The sequence below is a fragment of the Stegodyphus dumicola genome, chromosome 1 (assembly GCF_044657685.1).
Source record: "Stegodyphus dumicola isolate Sdum_Otavi_A_Nest chromosome 1, ASM4465768v1".
Lineage (NCBI taxonomy): Eukaryota > Metazoa > Arthropoda > Arachnida > Araneae > Eresidae > Stegodyphus > Stegodyphus dumicola.
This window is the reverse complement of record NC_140768.1, coordinates 206,869,895-206,889,944: the sequence shown is the minus strand read 5'-3', so window position 1 is coordinate 206,889,944 and position 20,050 is coordinate 206,869,895. Positions and strand designations below refer to the sequence as shown.

Here is a 20,050-nt window from a genome sequence, read left to right as displayed (position 1 = left end):
CGTTATTTAAGACTAAATATCAACATAAATGGTAAAATATTCATTTTATTTCGTTCAGTATTATATATTAACGTATATTAACGCAATTTTATATCTGTAATATGAATATATATATTGATATCAAATGTTACGCAAGAGTTACGCACACAAGACACACGAAGAAAGATAAACAAAACATTTATTTTGTTTTGCTTCAAAATGAAATTAATACAGAGTCCTATTTTGTATGATAATACGATTTTTAAATTTGTATTAGTTAGACAAGAAAAGAATCACAGGAAATATACTTTCATATAAAGATTTTCCATACTAAAATTCAGAAATATAAGCATTTAAATAACATAAATCATGAGCAATGATAATGAATACATAGTTCATAATCAAATTTTTAATTCGAAAGTTGCCTGTGTTAAATGACGTCTTATTGTGTTAGTTTGAACAATAATAGAATAAAACAAATAAAAATAGTTGGGGAAAATACATGAAACAAATTCAACAGCTGTCTTGCTTTCTGTAACTATGGATAGCTGAAACAAAAGCTGTCAATCATCTCAGTCTGCGTAAAAGGGTAAAACTAAATAAGCATTTTGTGTGACCGCAAATGATAAATTCATATTTCATGAGAAAGGCGGAATGATACGCATGGAAATGAGCAATATTTAGTTGATAATAATCTGCATTCACTTCATGACGCTTTATATTTGAAATTTTATTACCTTTATTACATAGGATTGTAACTGAAATTTTTATTAATCAAATTGATGTATAATTTTTTATATTTAGCCACTTAAAATTAGATCATAGCATATTGCCGCATAAATTAAGACCCAAATTATTAAAGCAGATGTGTCTAACAAGAGACAGTTTTTTTTGTAATTTTTTATGGATGAAAAGCGCATATGCATAAATATATTTTATGTTATCTGTAAAAATGACTCAAATACGTTAAAAAAGGTTTTTTTTGTAAGAAATATGTTAAAAATGTTATATATATGTATCTATAATTGGGTTTATAATCATGGACAATAACACAACATTTCTGACATAATATTTAAATTCACATTGAAAACTTAATATCCTTTCTTAAAATTTGCGTGCTTAGAACTAAATAATAAATATGGCAACAGCAGTTTAAAATTAAGTTACAAAATCTGCTTCATACGTAATTGCAAAAACTTAGTCAAGAAATATCAAATATATGTTGCAGAATCCCAACTCATTTTCAATGTATAAATATTAGCATTGTAATTTATTTACCTTATTCCAAATATTTCTTTTTAGTTTTCTAAAATTTAAAAACTATTTAAAAATTTTTTATTAAGCATTTTTATTATTTTAGAGTAAAAATTTTATTAATTTTTTATTATTTATTTTATTAAGAAATTTTGGTACTTTTCCGTTTCGCCGGCGCAAATCTCGCCAAGCAGACTTTATTGGTGACAACATACAGTATACACATAAAAAATATTTAAAAAAATTTTAGTTTTAAGAATTCTTTTTTTAAAGGCATAAACATTTTAATATCGCTTAAAATTTTATAAAAAACCGATAAATAAAGACAATAAATTTGTAAAAAGACATTAATTTAGGAATTTACTACGCTTTCATGGTTCAGCATCCTGATTCGCCGGTTCATATCACGTAACCCCAAGCGATCTCATATCACGTAAACTACTCTCTACAAAAATCTAATGCTCTCAGTAATTATCTACATTAGTTTCAAGTTAAATCTTAATTTGGAACACAAGTTTAAATGCAAGAAATATTTTAATTCGTACGAATAGCTTACTCAGAAATTATGTAAAACTGCAGTACTTTACTTCGCTAAGTCATTCATATTAGAATTGATGAATTTAACTCTTGACTTTACCTTTTCTATATTTTCGGCTTCGGGTAAGCGCTGTGATTGCATCCTAATTGACTTAATTACCGAAAATGGCCTTGGACATAAAACTAAACTATCTGATAAAAATTCTATGTAATTATATGTCAGTATTGAAAGAAACAATCAATCTGATAAGAAAAAGCTGCGACTTGTTTTGAAAATGAGGCGTAAAGGTTACCAGCGAGAATATTCCGTTTGGCATCGGTTGCACCATTATTAGCGACTTTATCGCTTGCGCCGGCAAAACGGAAAAGTACCGAAATTTTATTTTTTCTAACCATTATGTCATGTTTATATAGTTCAGTTATTGCAAGATATTTTAAATATTTATTCAAGTAGTTTTAAATCATTAAATCCACTAACTTTATTATTTAAACAAAAAAATTATTTATTTATTTATTTAATTTTGCATTGAGTATCATCTGAGTTTGTCTAAATACATTTTGATTCCAGTCTTTCATTTTTAATTTAGTTTTCACTAGTGAAAATTAATACGTATTTATCAAATGTTTCCTGCTTTAAACTGACAGTGACAAGTGCTTGTTTGGTTTCTCTTGACATGCTTTAAGTACCCTTTACTAATTAAACTCGTTACTTGAAATGTGAGTTCATCACAGTTCAATGGCTGGTTACCCAGTGTGCAGATTATTATTGTTTGCATTTTTAACCATTGAGGGAAAGGGGTTAGGTAGAAATAAAAAAAGACCTAATTCTAAATTTTTCCATAAAAAATTTTAGTACACATTTCTTGAATTTTATTAGTGTGCATTTTTCATGGAGTGGGAATAATACCAATTCTTTTTTACTCAGAATAACTCTACAATAAAATAAAGTCACAACTGAAAAATCAAAAATTGTATCTAGTCGTCAATTTTCTTTAATCAGTACTGTTAATAGAGTTATTCAGTTTATTACTAAGTTAACACTCTTTGCATGTTCCTTTATGGGTAGCAAAGAGCACTGAGCTTACGATGCTTGCTACATGGAAATCTGCTTTTATTTAAGTGAATTAAAGTTTGAACTAACTTGCGAAATTTGTTTTATTAAGGGAATAAGTATGGAAGCAATATGCATGTTACTTTCATCTCTATTCTTTTGAAGAGGCTTATATTTCTCCCTGATACACTAAATCAATTGTTTAACTGTGGCTTGTATTATTTAAATATTTTGGCTATGCTAAAACTTTATACTCTTAATAACCCATTGAACGTAATAACACATTGAAATTACATAAGCAATACGAAATTCTTAAGGTTGCAACAACAGTGACAAACTGAAGAATAAACAGATTTAATGCTTAACATGAAAATAAAGAAAAATGTGAGCTTTGTCTTCCGAGTCACATCCCGTTTTTCAACTCAGTTATAATCAGAAAATACAAAATTCCGGATCTGATAAGAAGGATAGAGGAAGAATAATTTTAACTACTGTATTTACAAATGATTTTGCTCTTGTGATGAATGACTAAGACTACTAGCTATGCTTTGAAGGCATTGTAACTATAATCCTTTTGGTAAGATAAATTAATTAACCCATAAACGATTATTTTAAGATAGTAAAAAGTACTAGTAGTAAAATTTGAATTCAATGAGAGCTTTAAGTACTATATATTGACTCATTTATAGAGTCATTAGATTTTTTGGAAGTAGGAGCACATGAAAAATAAGCAATGCCCTCGCCTGGACTTGAACCTGAACCTCTCGAATACGCGCCGAGTGTGCTATTGTTATACCATGAAGACATGCAGAAAGGAAGAAGGTAATATCTTATAAACATTTTGCTTGAATACTGTCTACTATTCAGTCAATGATAATTAGAAGCCAAGCGTTTTCACTTAATTCTGGATGGTGCTTAAAGAAGTACAATTTAGCCATCATGCTCTCTATAGTAAAACATATTTACACTTTTACTGGTTAATAGAATTTTAATTCAGTGATAACCTTAAGCACAGAAAGCCTTAACATAAATTGTTTTAGGTGCTTCTAATTAAGTTGGAGATAATCATAAACAAAAAATTTCATTTATCCTGAACTGCTTGAAGGAAATATAGTTCTGTCAGCGTGACGTTTTAGTGTGGAAAATTCAAACTTTTAATAATTAGAAAAATTCGAATTTACGAGGGGTTATAGCGGTTCTATTAGTCGAGTCAAAGGTAAGCAAAAGTTTCAATTAAATTCTGAAAGCCGCTTGAGAAAGTATAGTTTAGTCAGCAAGACTTTTATGGTAAGATAAATTTTAAGATCTTTCAAAAGAAACACATTCAAAAATAATTAAAAATATTACAAAAATTTTCCTAATGAATATTTAAACCTCAAAGTATCTAGCGCTCTACTTGTCATTCCAAGTGTTTGGTGTCACTCTCTGGCATCGCAGCCTATCATATATTAGGAAAACCGAGTTTTCTGTGTTTTTTCTAACAAATTTGGGATACTAAATTAGATGACGAAAGATGAGAAATTTAAGTTTTTTCTTTGAAGAACTTCATTTACCAAAGATTATAAAGATTATGAGTTGAGACTATTACACCTTTACCCTCAGGAAAAAGGATACACTTTATCCTCAACTATAAAAGTAATATTAATGAACAATATCCTAAAAGGCTAAAAACAATCTACTACATACTGCAATGTAAAAATTCCATGTACACAGAGGGGATTGACAGAATAATGTTGCTTATTTTTGTTCAGTCTCTTTTTAGAATCCAAGCACTTCTTATTGTTTAAGCAGTTATTAACAGCAGCTTTTCATTGTCTAGGCAATATATATATATACATATGTGTGTATGTATGTATATATGGTGTGTGTATGTATGTATATATGTATGTGTATGTATATATATATGTGTGTGTGTATGGGAACATGTGCACATGTAATCATAGTTCTTATATAAGGGGCTCTAACCATATTCTTTCACATTTTAGAGCGATTAAAAGATTGCGGTTCCCAATACATGCAATTTATTGTAAAATAAAATACTTAATATAATGTACTGATATAAACTCAGTCCATATCCTAAGCGATATAATAGTACCTTTAGTTATATTAATACTTTTATGAATCCTTACTTAACAAGTTTCATAGATCCTAAAATGGCATGCTCCTAATTTGCTGATTACCCAGTATGTCTAAAATATATTAACTGATATATTATTATACAATATTATAGATTACACAAGTTCATATTACATAAATTCATATCAAAATTATTGTATTCTGTTATTAGTTTCGTCAGTTTTAATTTGTGTTATATTTTCACACTCTTCTTAAATAATTGTCTTCGTTACTGCTACTATAGAAATCATATATTATTAATAATACTGCTGCACATATTCACGAAGATTTCTATTTCTAATATTTATTCGAATTAGGCATTTAAGTACCAGTATTTACGCTGAAGTTTGTCTAGAATTAAACTAGCAGGTGCTTATATTTACATTTATTTATACAGCAATTATATAATAATCCAAAACTTATTCATGCAATTGATGTAAACGTGCTTTTTAAGCCCAGCCCTAAATTAGTTTTTCAGTTTGCTTTATGCCTGATCCGAATGCAAGTAAATCAAGATCATCGGCATGTATTTCACCAATAATTATTCCTGGAGATGCATGGCCTAAATCTTTGTATTCAACAGTTCTTGAGTCAAGGATTGGTAAACTATGATGGATATCACCGGCGTGTATATTCTTTATGAAGGTTGAATCCATATGTGGTTTATGCGAATCGTCAGACTTATACAGTACAAAGCCTTCTCCTGGAATACCATGAGTATACACTGCACTCTTTGATACCTTATTGGTCACTGGAGATTTTACAAAATTTTTGTATCTTATTCCGTAAATAATATCATCTTTAGGAAAATGGAAAGTAGAGTGAGTAATTCCAAAGACAGCTGGTTCTTTTAGAAAAATAGGTTGTTTCAAACTGTGGTACTTTATGGGTAGAGTAGCCTCAATATGTCCATGTGAAGATTTTCCTTTGAATGTTGTAGAGGGAAAGAAATATGAACTTGATATTCCCGAGGAGTATATCAACAATGAAGGATATCCAAAGCTTGAGTGTGTATAAGTATAATGTTTACCATATTCAAAATTTTGAGAATGCAAGTGCTTTGAAGACTCCAATGGAAGGGAATGGAAGTACATTAGAGGATATTTTCCTATAGTGTGACTTAAACCAAGATGAAAATTTGGAAAATATTTATGGCCATATATTGATGGAAAACTACTTATGTGAGGAATTGATAGCTCCAGAGATAATGGTAATATGGGTTTGGAAAAAGGGCTTCCATATCTATATCCATACAATCCGCCACCTAGACCATATATACCAGCACGTAGTTTTGCAAGATCATGAGCTTTTCGTGCTTCGTACTTTGCTTTGTTGAAATGTTTCTGAGCTTCATAGGATGGAAACCCATAGCTGTAGCCACCGTAGAACAAATGTGGATAAGTGATACTTCCAGATACAGTAGTGATTATCAATATTAGATATACCTAAAAAAAGAAGAAAAAAGAAAAAAATGCAACAAAAACGGATTAAGACAATTTATATGCTGGAGTATTAGAAGAATATAATTTTTTTATACCTGAAAACAATACAAATTAGATGACGCGTAAAAAACTATAAATTTCGGTTTAAAACATTTTTAGTATGAAATTTCAAAGTTATGCTGGATAAAAATATACTATGAGCTGATGAATATTGTTTGTGATTTACCGTATGTAATTTAATAAATATTTCTTAGATAAAATAAATCTTACCCACAGAAGTATTTCTTCTTCAAAAGATAACTATTTATTTATCAAGATAAAAAGACTTTATTTCACTTTTTGGGACTCATATAATTATTGTTAGTCCAAAGGAGCTTTGTCCCTGAAGGACTATTGTTTTCGTTTTGCGATTTTGCGTCGATTCACTACAAACGACGAATCACTTTTCAAACTGTTGCCACAAAGTATTACCGCCCTGCGTTATATTTAATGAAATTAAATAATGAAACACCAGCATAAATATATGTATGTATATTTCTCGCATTGTGATAAAAAACTGTACACAGAGCCATCAAATTTTGAATGACGTAATCCTCCTACGAATAGGGGCATGTGGAAGACAAAATTTGAAATTTGGAATTTGCTTTATTATCGATTTCATATTTTGTAAAACTTTAACGAATTTTTAATTAACAAACTCAAGGATGTCAAAGCGAGCCATAGCAACGTTGTACAGGAAAAACATTTTTATCTCCAGCGCGCGAGTCTCTTTATCGGAAATTCTAAACATATGCTCATTTTAAAACTATTTTGCAATGTTGCTGTTGAACTGAATTTTATGTTAAGTGGGAAGAACATGATATTTAATAAATGAATGTAACACAAGAAATGTTAAAAATCTCCCCTTTGGACGTAATTTAAAATCTGAAACATTTCAGATTTTCCTTTTTTTTTTTTTTTTTAATTTTTTATTTATATTCTATTAATGAAATCCTTAAGAAATAGGTGCTTCTTTTCACATTCGATTTTAAAGTAAGAAACGAAAACTAGTAGCTTATTTCAAATCGAAATAAATTTTAATGAATATTTGAAAATTAAAATTGTTAAGTTTTCATACAAATCGGAATTTTAGGATTTATTTTAATAATTAAATAAAAATGCAATCTCTTAGACAATCATTCGGGTTTCCAAGCAGTTTGTTCTTCTGTCGAGGAAGTTGTCTTATAGAGGTATATTGGCCGTCGATGCTAATTTACATTCATAGAAATATTGGTCTTTTTAAGCGGCGGTCGCTATAAGAGATTTCAACGGAATTGCCAACATTAAATATGTTCTTAACGATTTTCTTATACTAATGTAGGTATATAATAGTAAGTAGGAAGTTAATTTATGAGTAATTTTGCAATGACTGCATAAGGTTACTCATAAGGTGCATTTACTTAATTCAATATTGTGGCATTTAACTAACTCAGTGATCAGTTTGATTCAGTTAAGTATTGCATTTATTTAATTCAGTGACCTGCAGTTAGTTTGCATTCATTTAATTCAGTATTATTTATATATATGAAAGAAACTTACTTTGTATTATATTTTTATATAATTTATGAAAAATTACAAAATATTAATATTCTCTGTGTTCATAACACTAAAATAAATTTCATTAGGATCCTATATTTTGAAAGAATGTTATTCAAAATAGGTACTTACTACGTTACAACAGCAATGTGCATTGTGAGCATCTGTTTTGAGTGCAATTTAGATCTTAACTTAGCAAATTATACATCATACAACAGAATCCTATTTATCAAAGCAAATAGCGACGGGCACTTTCTGAAAATATTTTAATTCATACCCTTCGTGGTATATATGTTACGGTGAAACACCGAAATCTGGAGAATGTCGACTTTCACCGGTGAATGTCAACATTCACATACACTGGTGTGCAAAAATTAAGGACGAGACGGTTTTTTCAATATAATTTTGTACAAAAGCTTTCCAAATCAACACATTTAATACCGTAAGATCCCCAATACGTAAGGACATGAGTAATGTAAGCAACACTTACTAAAAGAGAAATCAGAGGGATAAAAAGAAGCTTTATTGAAAAAGTAGCATGGAGCGCAATGCGACTGAAGGCCGAAACATCCCTGTGATGGGTGTCCAGCAAGAACCATCCGGTCTTTTATAGGGGATATGACTGCTAGGCAGGTTTCACAGCGTCTGCCCATGCTGAGAATGAGGGTGTCAATGAGTTGTTGAGGCATTGCTGCCCATTCGTCTTGCAGCGCCAATCGAAGCTCCGGAATCGTTACTGGTGGTAAGGTACGAGCTGCCAAGCGTCTGCCTAGAAAATCCCATACATGCTCGATGGGATTGAAATCCGGAGATCGTGCCGGCCAATCCATACGTTCAATATCCTCACTCTCTAAGAGCTGTTCGGTAGCTACTGTGAGATGACATGGTGCATTGTCGTCCATGAAAAGGAACTGCGAACCCAGAGCGCCTCTAAAAAGACGCACATATGGAAGAAGAATCTCGTTACAATAACGGGTCCCGTTGACTGAACCTGCGTCTAAGATGTGAAGGTCTGTACGACTACCAAGCATGATGCCTCCCCAAATGAGAACACCGCCAACTCCATACCTGTCCCTTTCAATGATGTTCGAGGGATGATTGCGGCTTTCCCGCTCTCTCCAGATGAGTATGCGATGAGAATCGCTACTCAGACTGAATCTGCTCTCATCTGTAAAGAGTACTCGTCCCCATTCATTGTCTCTCCAATTCCGGTGTTCCCGGCACCACAGAGAACGCCTTCTCCGATGGGCAGGCGTTAGACGTACACACCCTACAGGGCGTCGTGCAAACAGACCACCACCGTGCAGTCTTCTGGCCACGGTAAAACGCGATATCGGTCGTCCAGTCGCCTGCGTCGTGTGTCTAGCGATTTCTCCCGCTGTCTGCCGCCTGTTTCTTCTGGCCTATAAGGCAATATACCGGTCATCTGCAGGTGTGGTTCCTCGTGGACGACCACTACTAAACCCCCGGATAGCTGTTCCTGTAGTTTGAAATTGTCTCCAAAGTCGTGAAACGATGCTGTGAGCAATTCCGAACTCTGCAGCCACACATGTCACACTGCGGCCTTCCTCCAACTTCCCAATGATTCGACCTCGGGTAAAAGCATCCAGATGTCGTCTAACAGATTGATTATTCGCCATTTCTCGCTGAGGCAGCAACTCGGTGTGATTTTAACTGCTATACGGCGTGCAATCTCTTGCCAGAAATACTGATCTTACACCGACAACATGCTTTATACTACTCAGACACTCCCCCATTACGTCTACCTGCATATATACGCATGTGCTACCGTACATCACCTTACTTAATCTCCTGATTGGTCTTTCTGTCCGCTCTGCCTCTTCGTTCAGCTGATATGCTAATTTTTCGACTTCGACCTTAATTTTTGCACACCAGTGTAGTCGCTTGGTGTATGTACGAAATATTTTCCAAATACTCTTATTTCTGACTTACACCGGTGAATCTCGACATTCACCATGTACTAATGGTGAATGTTGAACATATAAGAATATTATATTTCCTTCTCCTTAACTCATTCGCGAATAAACGCACTTGAAACTCAGAATAAGAACTTAAGAATATAAGAACTTAAAACACACAGTACATTCAAAATGAGAAAGGAAAATAATAGAAGTTATAAACTTACCAAATTATGTGATTCAAATCTTATTTATTGCAACAACTTAAACTATTATGACACTTTGAATTGCACAAGAGAACCTTGCTTTTACAACTGCATTTATTTGTGGAACACTTCCTTTTGGAATGGCAGCGTGTACATATACTCCTCTCATTTCGACCTACAGAGCATATCTGTGATTGTCGACATACACCGGTGACGGTCCGAACGTACAAGAATGTAAAGAAATATTCGATCTTTCACCTACGTATTTGGTGAATGTTTACATTCTCCAGTGAAAGTCGACATTCTCCAATTTCGGTCTTTCACGGTAACATATATACTTAATCCTCTGTCATATGATACCCATAGTTTCAAAAGATTTTGATATTCAGTGGAGATGGTTGTCCTAGCAAGATGGGCCGACTAGCGGCCGAGCTGAACACTGGTAGTTCGATCCGAGGCTCCAGCACAGCGAACGGGCTGGCTGCATGGGGGTTTTCGTGGTTTTCACCGTGTATAACTTGCATGTGCCAGTTTCCCTTAGAAAGTCCTCCACAAAGGCATCTCTTCCCTTAGGCAGATAGCCCTCGTCTGCTTTGCCTTAATCAAATAACCCAAACGTTCAACACCGATGTTTGTTTGTGCTCTCAGAAACACTTGTCAGGGCTGTCAAACCTCTGAGCGGCCGTGGTTTTGGATTTGTCATAAAAACATGTATTTAGGGAGCCTTTATTAGCTAAATTTGTATATTTACTTAATTACTATTTTAGTTTATTATTTTAATCTCTACTTTCATAAACTTACATTTATATTATTAAACAATGTAAGAAAGCGAAACTATCTTAAATTACGAGGTAATGATGACCGGATAAAATCCTTCATGGTGCTCAGAGGGAAGGCGTTACCATGCAGGGTTTAGTGCATTTTCGATTCTTAATGATAGAAATAATTTAGAACCATAGCATTATGCCGAAGTAGGAAAAAAGGTCCATTTGTATTTCTGTTTTATTTAAAGTAATGAGTGATTATTTGATATGTTTTCCCTGGATGCATACCAACAATCACATCACGCTGTAAAAAATGCTATGTATTTCGGACAGGAACCGTAATAAATCAACCATGATGTTGTCAAGATTCGAACCTTGGATCTTCCAATGTTAATAGGACGTTCTAATCTTTCACACCATGAAACAAAACTTACAACGTGTGATTATTCCACTCCATGTGAATGCACAGTACCCAAAGGGCAAGTGGAGAGAGGGAAGACATCCATTCGACCAAATCCATGTGATGATGAGATTTCGTTAATCATATTTTGGACAGCGATGTAGACTTTTAAATATATTTTGGGACCAGGAAACAGGAGAAATCTGTTGTATCCTAGCCAGATCTGAGTTGCTCGTTGGACATGTTAACCGCTTACATTACAAGAACAAGTATGGTATGGATGAGATAATTTCTTGTTATGCTACAATTTATTTGAAAATTTGAATAAAATGCTAATTCTTTTTTCCCAAGCAAATTCACATTTAAGATAGCAAATCCACATTTTCTATTAACAACAAGAAAGCAATCCATATTTTGAAAAGCCCACAGATCTATCACTTCGGATACTTAAGCGGCGTTTAATTTGACTAAAAATACCAACTTAGTCAATAAAATTTTATTTTGCAACTAGTCCTTCGAAACCGTTTGCGTAAACATCGTTATTGTTTGACGAAGTTCTCATGCTTTTCTGAAGAAGAGGCGGATGACAAAGTGGTGTTTAACGTTATTAATGTATGCTCGTAAGATAAAGCCAATTTATCTAAGACAGACATAAAGCACTAGTATACGTTTCGCGCTTTTGTTTCATTCATTTTATGTTAAAGAGCATTTCCTATGACCTACTTGAAGAAGAGTAGGTTTCTATTCATTCAACATTTGCTCGTCTCTTTTTTCTTCGTGACTCCAAAAGATATTTCGACACAGATATCACACAGTGAATTAGAGATATGCGTTGTTGTTCGTATGCATACCTTATGTCGGTGACACTTGCGAAAGGTTGTTTTATGGTTTATTGTAATACATGGGTGGATAGAGTGACAAGAACAATAATCTTTGAATTTATAATTAAATGTATTTTGCAGAATTATTTTTTACTTTCATCATATTTTGTTTAAAATGTTTACATTGTTTGAAGTATTCTCCACTTCTTGTTCGTAGATAGAAAGAAAAAAAAAAGGAAACAAAATTTTTTCTATATGTATTTTTGTTTAAAAGTAACTATTTTCACTTCCTTGTACGAAGTAAAGAAAATATTGCGAAAACTTTTCGGTATCATATATCAACGAAAATATCCATTTTGACCACTCTCGAATCCATTTGACTGATTTTGTTTTGCATGAAATCTGTACGTACGAGTAGAATAAAGGACTCTTAGTTTCAAAACAGATCGTAAAATGAATTCAAAATAGATTCAGAAGAGATTTATTCGTGACGTACGTAGGTTCGTATGTATGTCTCTCACATAACTCGAAAATGAGTAACCGTAAAACGTTGAAATTTTGCGTATGGGACTGGTGTAATATGTGATTGTATACCTCTCCTTTTCGTTTCAATCTGCCCCACCAAACATATTATATATCTATATATAAACTTAAAGCATCTAAAGTTAATAGTAAATTGGGGTCAAAGCAAGGTAATTTTTCAATAATATTATTAATTGTATCCTTGTTAAGGGATTAAATATAAAATCTAAACAATTCAATATATATATATATACAGGGTGACTCAAAATGTTTTTACAAATTAAGAGGAGTGATAGTACTCATCCAGATAAGCACTAATTACCATACAACATAGGGTCGCATTCCACTCTGAAAGGTAGGAAAGAGGAATATTAGAATTCCAACCTGAACTACAGTAATGTTGGGAGAGAAAATGAACGAGATCAAAAGCTGCGCAATCAGTTTAGTGGAAAACTCACAAAGAGTGTACAAAACGAATAAAACCCAAAACTTGGCGTTCGAGTGTTAATTCGAGCTTAGACTTTGATGGCAAAGATTCAGATGCACATCTTTGGTTCGCAAGGTCTCAACTTCGCAAACGATTACAACAAGTTAATTATCTAAACAAGGGCTGAACATTATCAACTAACTCCAACTTTCGCTGTATGCCGAGATTAGCATGAAAAGTTCATGCTGTGTTCCTGCTGTCAGAACTTCGTATCCCATAGATGGGCGCTTCAAGTAGAATGAGAACAGTACAGTAAGTTCAGAAGCACAGGACAAAAGATGTCGAACGGGGCAGAATTGCTCGGCATACAGCGGAAGTTGTAGTTAGTTGATAATATTCAGCCCTTGAATTAAATAATTAACGTTCGCAATCGTTTGCGAGGTTGAGCCCTTGCGAATCAGAGATGGGCATCTGAGTGTTTGCCATCAAAGTCTGAGCTCGAATTGGCACTCGAAAGCCAAGTTTTCGGTTTTATCCATTTTGTGCATTCTCTGTGAGTTTTTCACTAAACTGATCGCGCAACGTTTGGTCTCGTTCAGACGCTTTCCCAACACTGTTGTAAGTTGAGGTTCGAATTCTAATAGTCTTCTTTTCTGCCTCCCAGAATGGAATGCGACCCTACGTTCTATGGTAACTATTGCTGATCTGGATGAGTACTATCATCCCTCTTAATTTGTAAAAACAATTTAAAATCACCCTGTATATACTCTGTTACCCGGCTCTGTGAGCTCACTTTTAAAAATTCTTAAATGTTGTTAAATTGTGCATTTTTTGCTTTAAAAGTGATTGAATTATGTTGTTCTTATATTCTGGTTAAAATGCTTATGCCTTTAGTTAATCTGAATGCAATAGCTGTAGAATTATCAACAATTTAAAAGTTTAAGTGGCTCTAGCATTAAGAGGTTGCCAAATGTTTACATTTCAAACTTCAAACTTTTATTAGAATAGTGAAGTAAGTCAGTTGTTGCACCAACTTTACCGTCTTTTTGTCCAATGAGATCAAAAGTTAACTTTCGAATTTGTGCTCCAAAGAATTGGTCTTTCTGTAAGTAGGCGAATTGCTTGTTTCTGCATAGAAACTGCAATTTTAATTGTAAAAAAATGATTTTTAACTATTTTTACCTACGTTTTTTATATTAGGTTTTTACCGCATTGTACAATTTTTAATGAAGATGTTTTGATTTTTTATGTATTTTTGCCTTCCCGCAAAATGAGAACTGAATTGAATGAACGAGAAATATATCTCTTATAAAACTCGAGGACATAAATTTAAATGAAATGCAGAAAAACGTGTGTATAATTTAATAGGCCGTACAAGGAAGCCCACATCACGCATTTTCACATTATTTTAATCTCTAACATTTCTTACCAAAGGGGACTTAAGAGTTATCTGTACTGTATAACTTCACTATATTATTTTTTTACCATGTGTACAGGAATTTCTGTTTCCATATATCACAAAAATGAATTCCGATTTTATTTTCAATGAACAAAATTGTTTGTTTATTCAGCATACTTAATTTCTACGGATCTCCTTGATAAATTGTTAAGATATGATCACATGATAACACGTATTACTTGAAAATATATAGATTCTTAACATAAATTTTATATTTGGTGTACCAACTCAGACAAACTTCAGGCTACCTATTTTCTTTATGACCAGTAATTCTTCATTTACTTTAAATCAGTCCAAAATTTCAAAAAATTTTAAATTGCACTGAAATAGGTTTAAGTTTTTTTATCTTGGAAAATTCGAATCTGACTGTTCAGAGATTAAGACAAAACTTTAAGTTTTAGCAGTTACAAATTAGAGTTTCAAATCTTCCTTATACGTTTTCAGGCAATGCTTAAATCGCATTGCCTTTAGAAAGCGAAAGGAAGCCTATTTCCTATGTTTCAGTTTATAGTTGACTTCGAATTCACAAGTAACAAATCTAGTTGGACTTATAAATATACTACTTTCTCCTTTACAAAGAAACATACATTGTATGAGCTATTATTATATCAGCATCTGCTAAGCTCGTTAAGTTTTTTGTTTAGTGTTATGGCGAAGATTTAATTATTGTTCTGTGTAATTTCATTTAACTACGGTAGATAAATAAATGCAAGTGAACAATAAATTTCAGTTACCTTTATTTATCTAGTGTAGTCCTACGTTACAATTAGTTTTTTGTAGAATATAGGGAACAAAAACCAAGCAGAAACGTCATTCTTGAGTTTAATTTAGCTTTTAAAGTGCATTAATTTATTTTGGAGTGTTTTCTTTAATATGCACATATGCAGTTTCTAAGAACACATACAACTTGTAAATTAATGATAATTAGCGGATTAAACACTTATATATAAGTTTATAAGTGATTTTAGTTAGGAATTGAATGAATGTTTGTTGAGCAATATTTACCTCATTATCTTGATATTTTGGGGCTGATGAGAGGTGAAAAAAGCTATAAAACCTTTTTCATACCACTTTATTTGTTATCAATGATATTATAGAGTCATTAGGAGCTTTTTCAGGAGGCGACGTCAAAAATGCGCCGTACCCTCGACGGGACTCGAACCGTGAACTGTCGAATATGAGTCGAATTTGCTTCCAATTATACAGCGAAGTCATGCGTAAAAGAGGAAGACTGTACCTTATAATGTGAAAAGATTCATTTCTTAAACTATTAAAAATAAATTTTCTTACTAATTATTTGAAAGGCATTTAAAAAAAGCTCACTAGGACTATCGATTTCTCTAAAGGGAGGGATGCCTTCGAGGGCATTTTAATAGAAAGTCGGGTCTTGTTCATAAAAAAAAATCAAGAGAATCCATACGCAACCAATCCATTAACTTGTAAGGATCTTAAGTTTTACTAACGTTTATTTTATTTTAAATCTTTACTATCACTTCTTATTTTCTACTTCCGGCCAGAATTATAAGCGTTAAGGTTTTTATGCAAAGTTTGTCTGGCGAACGCCAAGTATTTAAGTTGTGGCTTTTTGCCAAGCGAGAGAAAGGAAGCAGAGAGTCGAAGCAGGCCGCTTACCTTAGAAGTTACGCAGTTGCTTGTTGCCTTCCAGGCCAGAGGTTTAAATCCTCTTGATAAATTTTAAACGTATTGTAGTGTTCACAGTTCTCTGGACTACATACGCTTCCTGTTAGTATAAGGCTAATCTTCCACGTTTATTATTCTAAAGTTAAATTAGAGTTTAGTTTTATTTTTATACTTTTACGTTTTGACCCCAAGTAGCGGGTCGGTGTATTCCGAAGTACGGAAGTCATTGTAAATAGAGAAAAATAAAGGGTTTAGTATACCCTTCTTGTGTATCCTGTTTACTTCCCACAGTTTTGAACATAGCTTTAGTAAGCTCTCTGTTCCGAGTCAGGTCCTTGCATGTTCCCGAAGAAGGTTAGAAGGAACATTGAACCTGATAAACTCAGCCGCTGGTGAGCAAAGGTTATTTGTGTTTCAAATATATAGCCGATGGCAGTTAAGTTAAATTGAGAGTGATATATTTAACAACAGAGCGAACGATGCCGCTGTAATCCTCGTCTAATAACGATGCAAAAAATAAGATCTATAGTGATACATTTTTCAATCTGATGCGATATGGAACCCACATAAAAAATTTCGATACAAAAATAAGCTTATTCTCACTTATTATATCAGCAAAAACGGCTCGCAGTTTTTAATAATAATTTTCGTCTTTCTAATCAAATGGTCGAAAAAGCACAGTTTCCATCCAATATTTCGCCTATATACAACTTTAGTCGATTAAATGTGGTAAAAAATTTATTATAGTTAATCAGAAATCAATAAAGCGAACAAACAAACACGCAAACAGACATTCTTCTTTATATGTATAGATTCTGTAAAACTTACAAATTTTTGATTAACTAACTCTACGATTTGAAAGCGAGCAGTTGCAACACTTTTTTCGAAAAAAAGCATTTTTATCTCCGACACGGTGAGACTGTTGCCACTCGGAAAAATGAGTGCGGAAATTAATGGTTTCTGAGTTTTTAATTAATATCTCGGCTGATTAAAATCGTATGAAGACGAGAATAGTCGAAATGGCTTCCCATGAATTCTTGGAATCGATAATAATGTATTTAATCTTCGGCGATGTTATTTTTATTTCATCGGAAAACTTCGAAATTTTTTATTAACAAACTCCAGGATTTGAAAGCGAGCAGTTACAACAACGTTTAATCAGATTTTCATCTCCAACTTGCGAGACTGTTGCCTCTCGGAAAAATTAGGGCAAAAAGTATCGTTTTCCGAGTTTTCATTAATATCTCTGATTTTAGCTTTTGTTTTTTTGGAAAAGAGTGGACGTCGACCTTTTCCAGGACCCAGAAAATAATTGTAGAAAGTTTGGTGACGATAGCTATAGCAGTTACTGAGTTATTAGAGGGCAAACAAACATACTTTCTTCTTTATATATATAGATTAACTTATCCATGTTTGACACCGAAGCTGTTAATTACTTATTAAATTTTACAGCAGTTCAGTTTTGAAATTTCATTTTTTATTTTAACACATTACGATTAAAAGTCGACATACTATTATTCAATTATCTTATGACTTTGTCGAATTAAGTCAAAAATGAACTGTAATTTGACGTAATACGTAAAGAAAATGATAGTGATTTGTTTCTCCACTGCCGTATGAATGCTTTTTGAGAACAGAATCGGTAGGTTAAAAACTTTCTAAAATGAACTGATTTTGTGAGTTAATATTAAAAATTTCTTTTTAATAGACAAATACACAGATATCTACTCTGATAAAGAATTTAACGCTTAGCAATGGATTTAAAATTAATTCCATATCCATTTTACGCTCAGCATATTATTACAGTAATTTAATTTTAAAAGTTACGATGAATTAATTTATGCAGAACTTATTGCAATCCATTCAAACGAAGTAAAAGAGAAACTATACCTTATATATCTAAATATACATTAATATAAAGACAAACATATGCAATAAATATAAACTAAAATTGTGCTATTTCTGAAAGTGAGAAATATAAGGAAACTTGTAATACTTCCTACTCAATATTATCTGTAAATATGATTTTTACAAATGTTGTGTTGATATAAAATGATATGTTGTTACAGATATTAGTTATACCTTCTAGTATATAAAAATACTATGCATTGTTTCGTTTTATTGCCTTTTGTAGGACTTTTCAAATTCAAAAATCTCAGTTTTCAAAAGCTTTAGTTTTTTAGTTTAAAAATAACGCGTTTTATGAATACGTGCTTTTTTAATTTTTTTTCCTGTGGGAAATTATGTGAAAACCAATTTTTTAGACTTTTCATCAAATTTAACTTTACTAATAAGTTTTAGGAAACAAGAAATTAATTTGTAAACACACAATACCCAAAGAAAACAACCATATTGATATTAAAAATTACAAAATATAATATTTGTAGTTTCTAGGTAAGAACGTAAGTTTCATTTCAGATAGTAATAAAAAATAATTCTAATTCCTTAATACTCTTATAGTCAATGCTAATGTTTTTCTGGTACTCATCTGTTATCGGGACCGTATTCAGATATGTAATGTATATAGTAACGTGTCTTTGTAGGTCTGTGATTACACAAACAGCATGCATATGTGCATACATGAACACATGCATCCACCCATACATGATTACATACATTTCTGAATCCGGTCCCGATAACAGAAGAGTACCTGTTTTTCCATTTGTTTATGCTTTTGTCAACTTATCTTAATCATAATCGTATTCTCAACATCCAGATTGTTCGTGTTAAGCTAATTTCTGCATAAAATTTCAGAGTGAAACTTCATTAAGTTGAATTTGACTCCGAAGCTGTCAATTTGACTAATTGACTAATTTATTCTTAAGAAAATCTAAGACGAAATTATAGCTTACCAACAGCTTCATTTCTGTTTCATTCCTGGCTTCCGTAAAGTTTCTTCTAAGCATTGAATTCATATTTGGGTAACTTTTATACTCAGGAAAACCGTTTCCGCAATACTGTTGGTTAATTAATTACGTTATCCGATTAACGAAGCTTACAGCCCAACAAACCCCTACTTGTTCTTGACCCTTATGTGTCACAAACAAACCATCGACATTTCCGCTTACTTGGCTAATATTTTTTTTTTATACCCCAACATGGCTTGTTCAACTCAGGTGGAAAAATATGAATAGCGGCTTTTGAGGTCTGTTGCATATCTTGCCGTGTTTAAGAATATAAAACTTCGGGAGAGAACTAGTGGAAGTAAATTGCTGCAATATATGTACTAACACAGAAATGAGTTTAAAGAATTCCAAATCGCATCAATAGGTCAGCGTATTAATCATTTGCGCTTCAGTGTATTTTAATGATATTTTCGATCGCACTAGTCTTTAGTGCTGCCAAAATAAATAAATAAATAAATAAAAAATTCTAACCACTTTCAGTTTTTTTGCATTTAGTTCATTTTCATAATTCTTTTATGAAGGCATAAATTAGTTTACAACTTCTTAAGTGATAGTTATTACATAAGAAATCTAAAAAATTCTTAGATAGAAAGCCACGTAAAACCACGTAAAGGCCTACGCAATTAAGAATTATGAGATTAAGTTAGCATTAATATTGTTATTTATGACTGTTATTATTATTTAATATTATTAAAATATGGTTATAAAAGTAATTAAAATCAATTCTTTAAAATTAAAAACATCCCACCGAACAAAGCAAATTCCAGAAAAAAGAAACAAACTCCATCAAAATTCGGGACGGACTTTGTTTCGAGGGTTTGCCCCTCTTTCCCTAACACCAACCTCTCGAGAAGACTTCGGGATTCGAAACCGGGTCCTTCGGTAAGGCAGTCAGTGTCGCTTACCACTATTTTGGTTGGGGGGGGCGCGTGCGAATATTAGCACCATTTTTAAATATTATTTCATTGCAAACTGCAATAATTTTATTTCTCTTAGTTTTCATTTGTTTATTTTTGCTATTTTTTAGGTAGA

The 20,050-nt window shown here is 32.5% G+C and overlaps 1 protein-coding gene across 1 annotated transcript; it reads right to left on the bottom strand.

The window, feature by feature from the left end:
- Positions 1–373: 373 nt before the first annotated feature.
- Positions 374–19,095, bottom strand: LOC118197160 (uncharacterized). The gene is made up of 2 exons (XM_035368666.2): positions 18,965–19,095; positions 374–6,381 (listed from the first exon to the last, which is right to left on the bottom strand). The coding sequence occupies exons 1-2, from the start codon at positions 19,025–19,027 to the stop codon at positions 5,398–5,400; spliced, it is 1,047 nt and encodes a 348-aa protein (XP_035224557.1). The 5' UTR covers positions 19,028–19,095; the 3' UTR covers positions 374–5,397.
- Between the last annotated feature and the right edge of the window lie 955 nt (positions 19,096–20,050).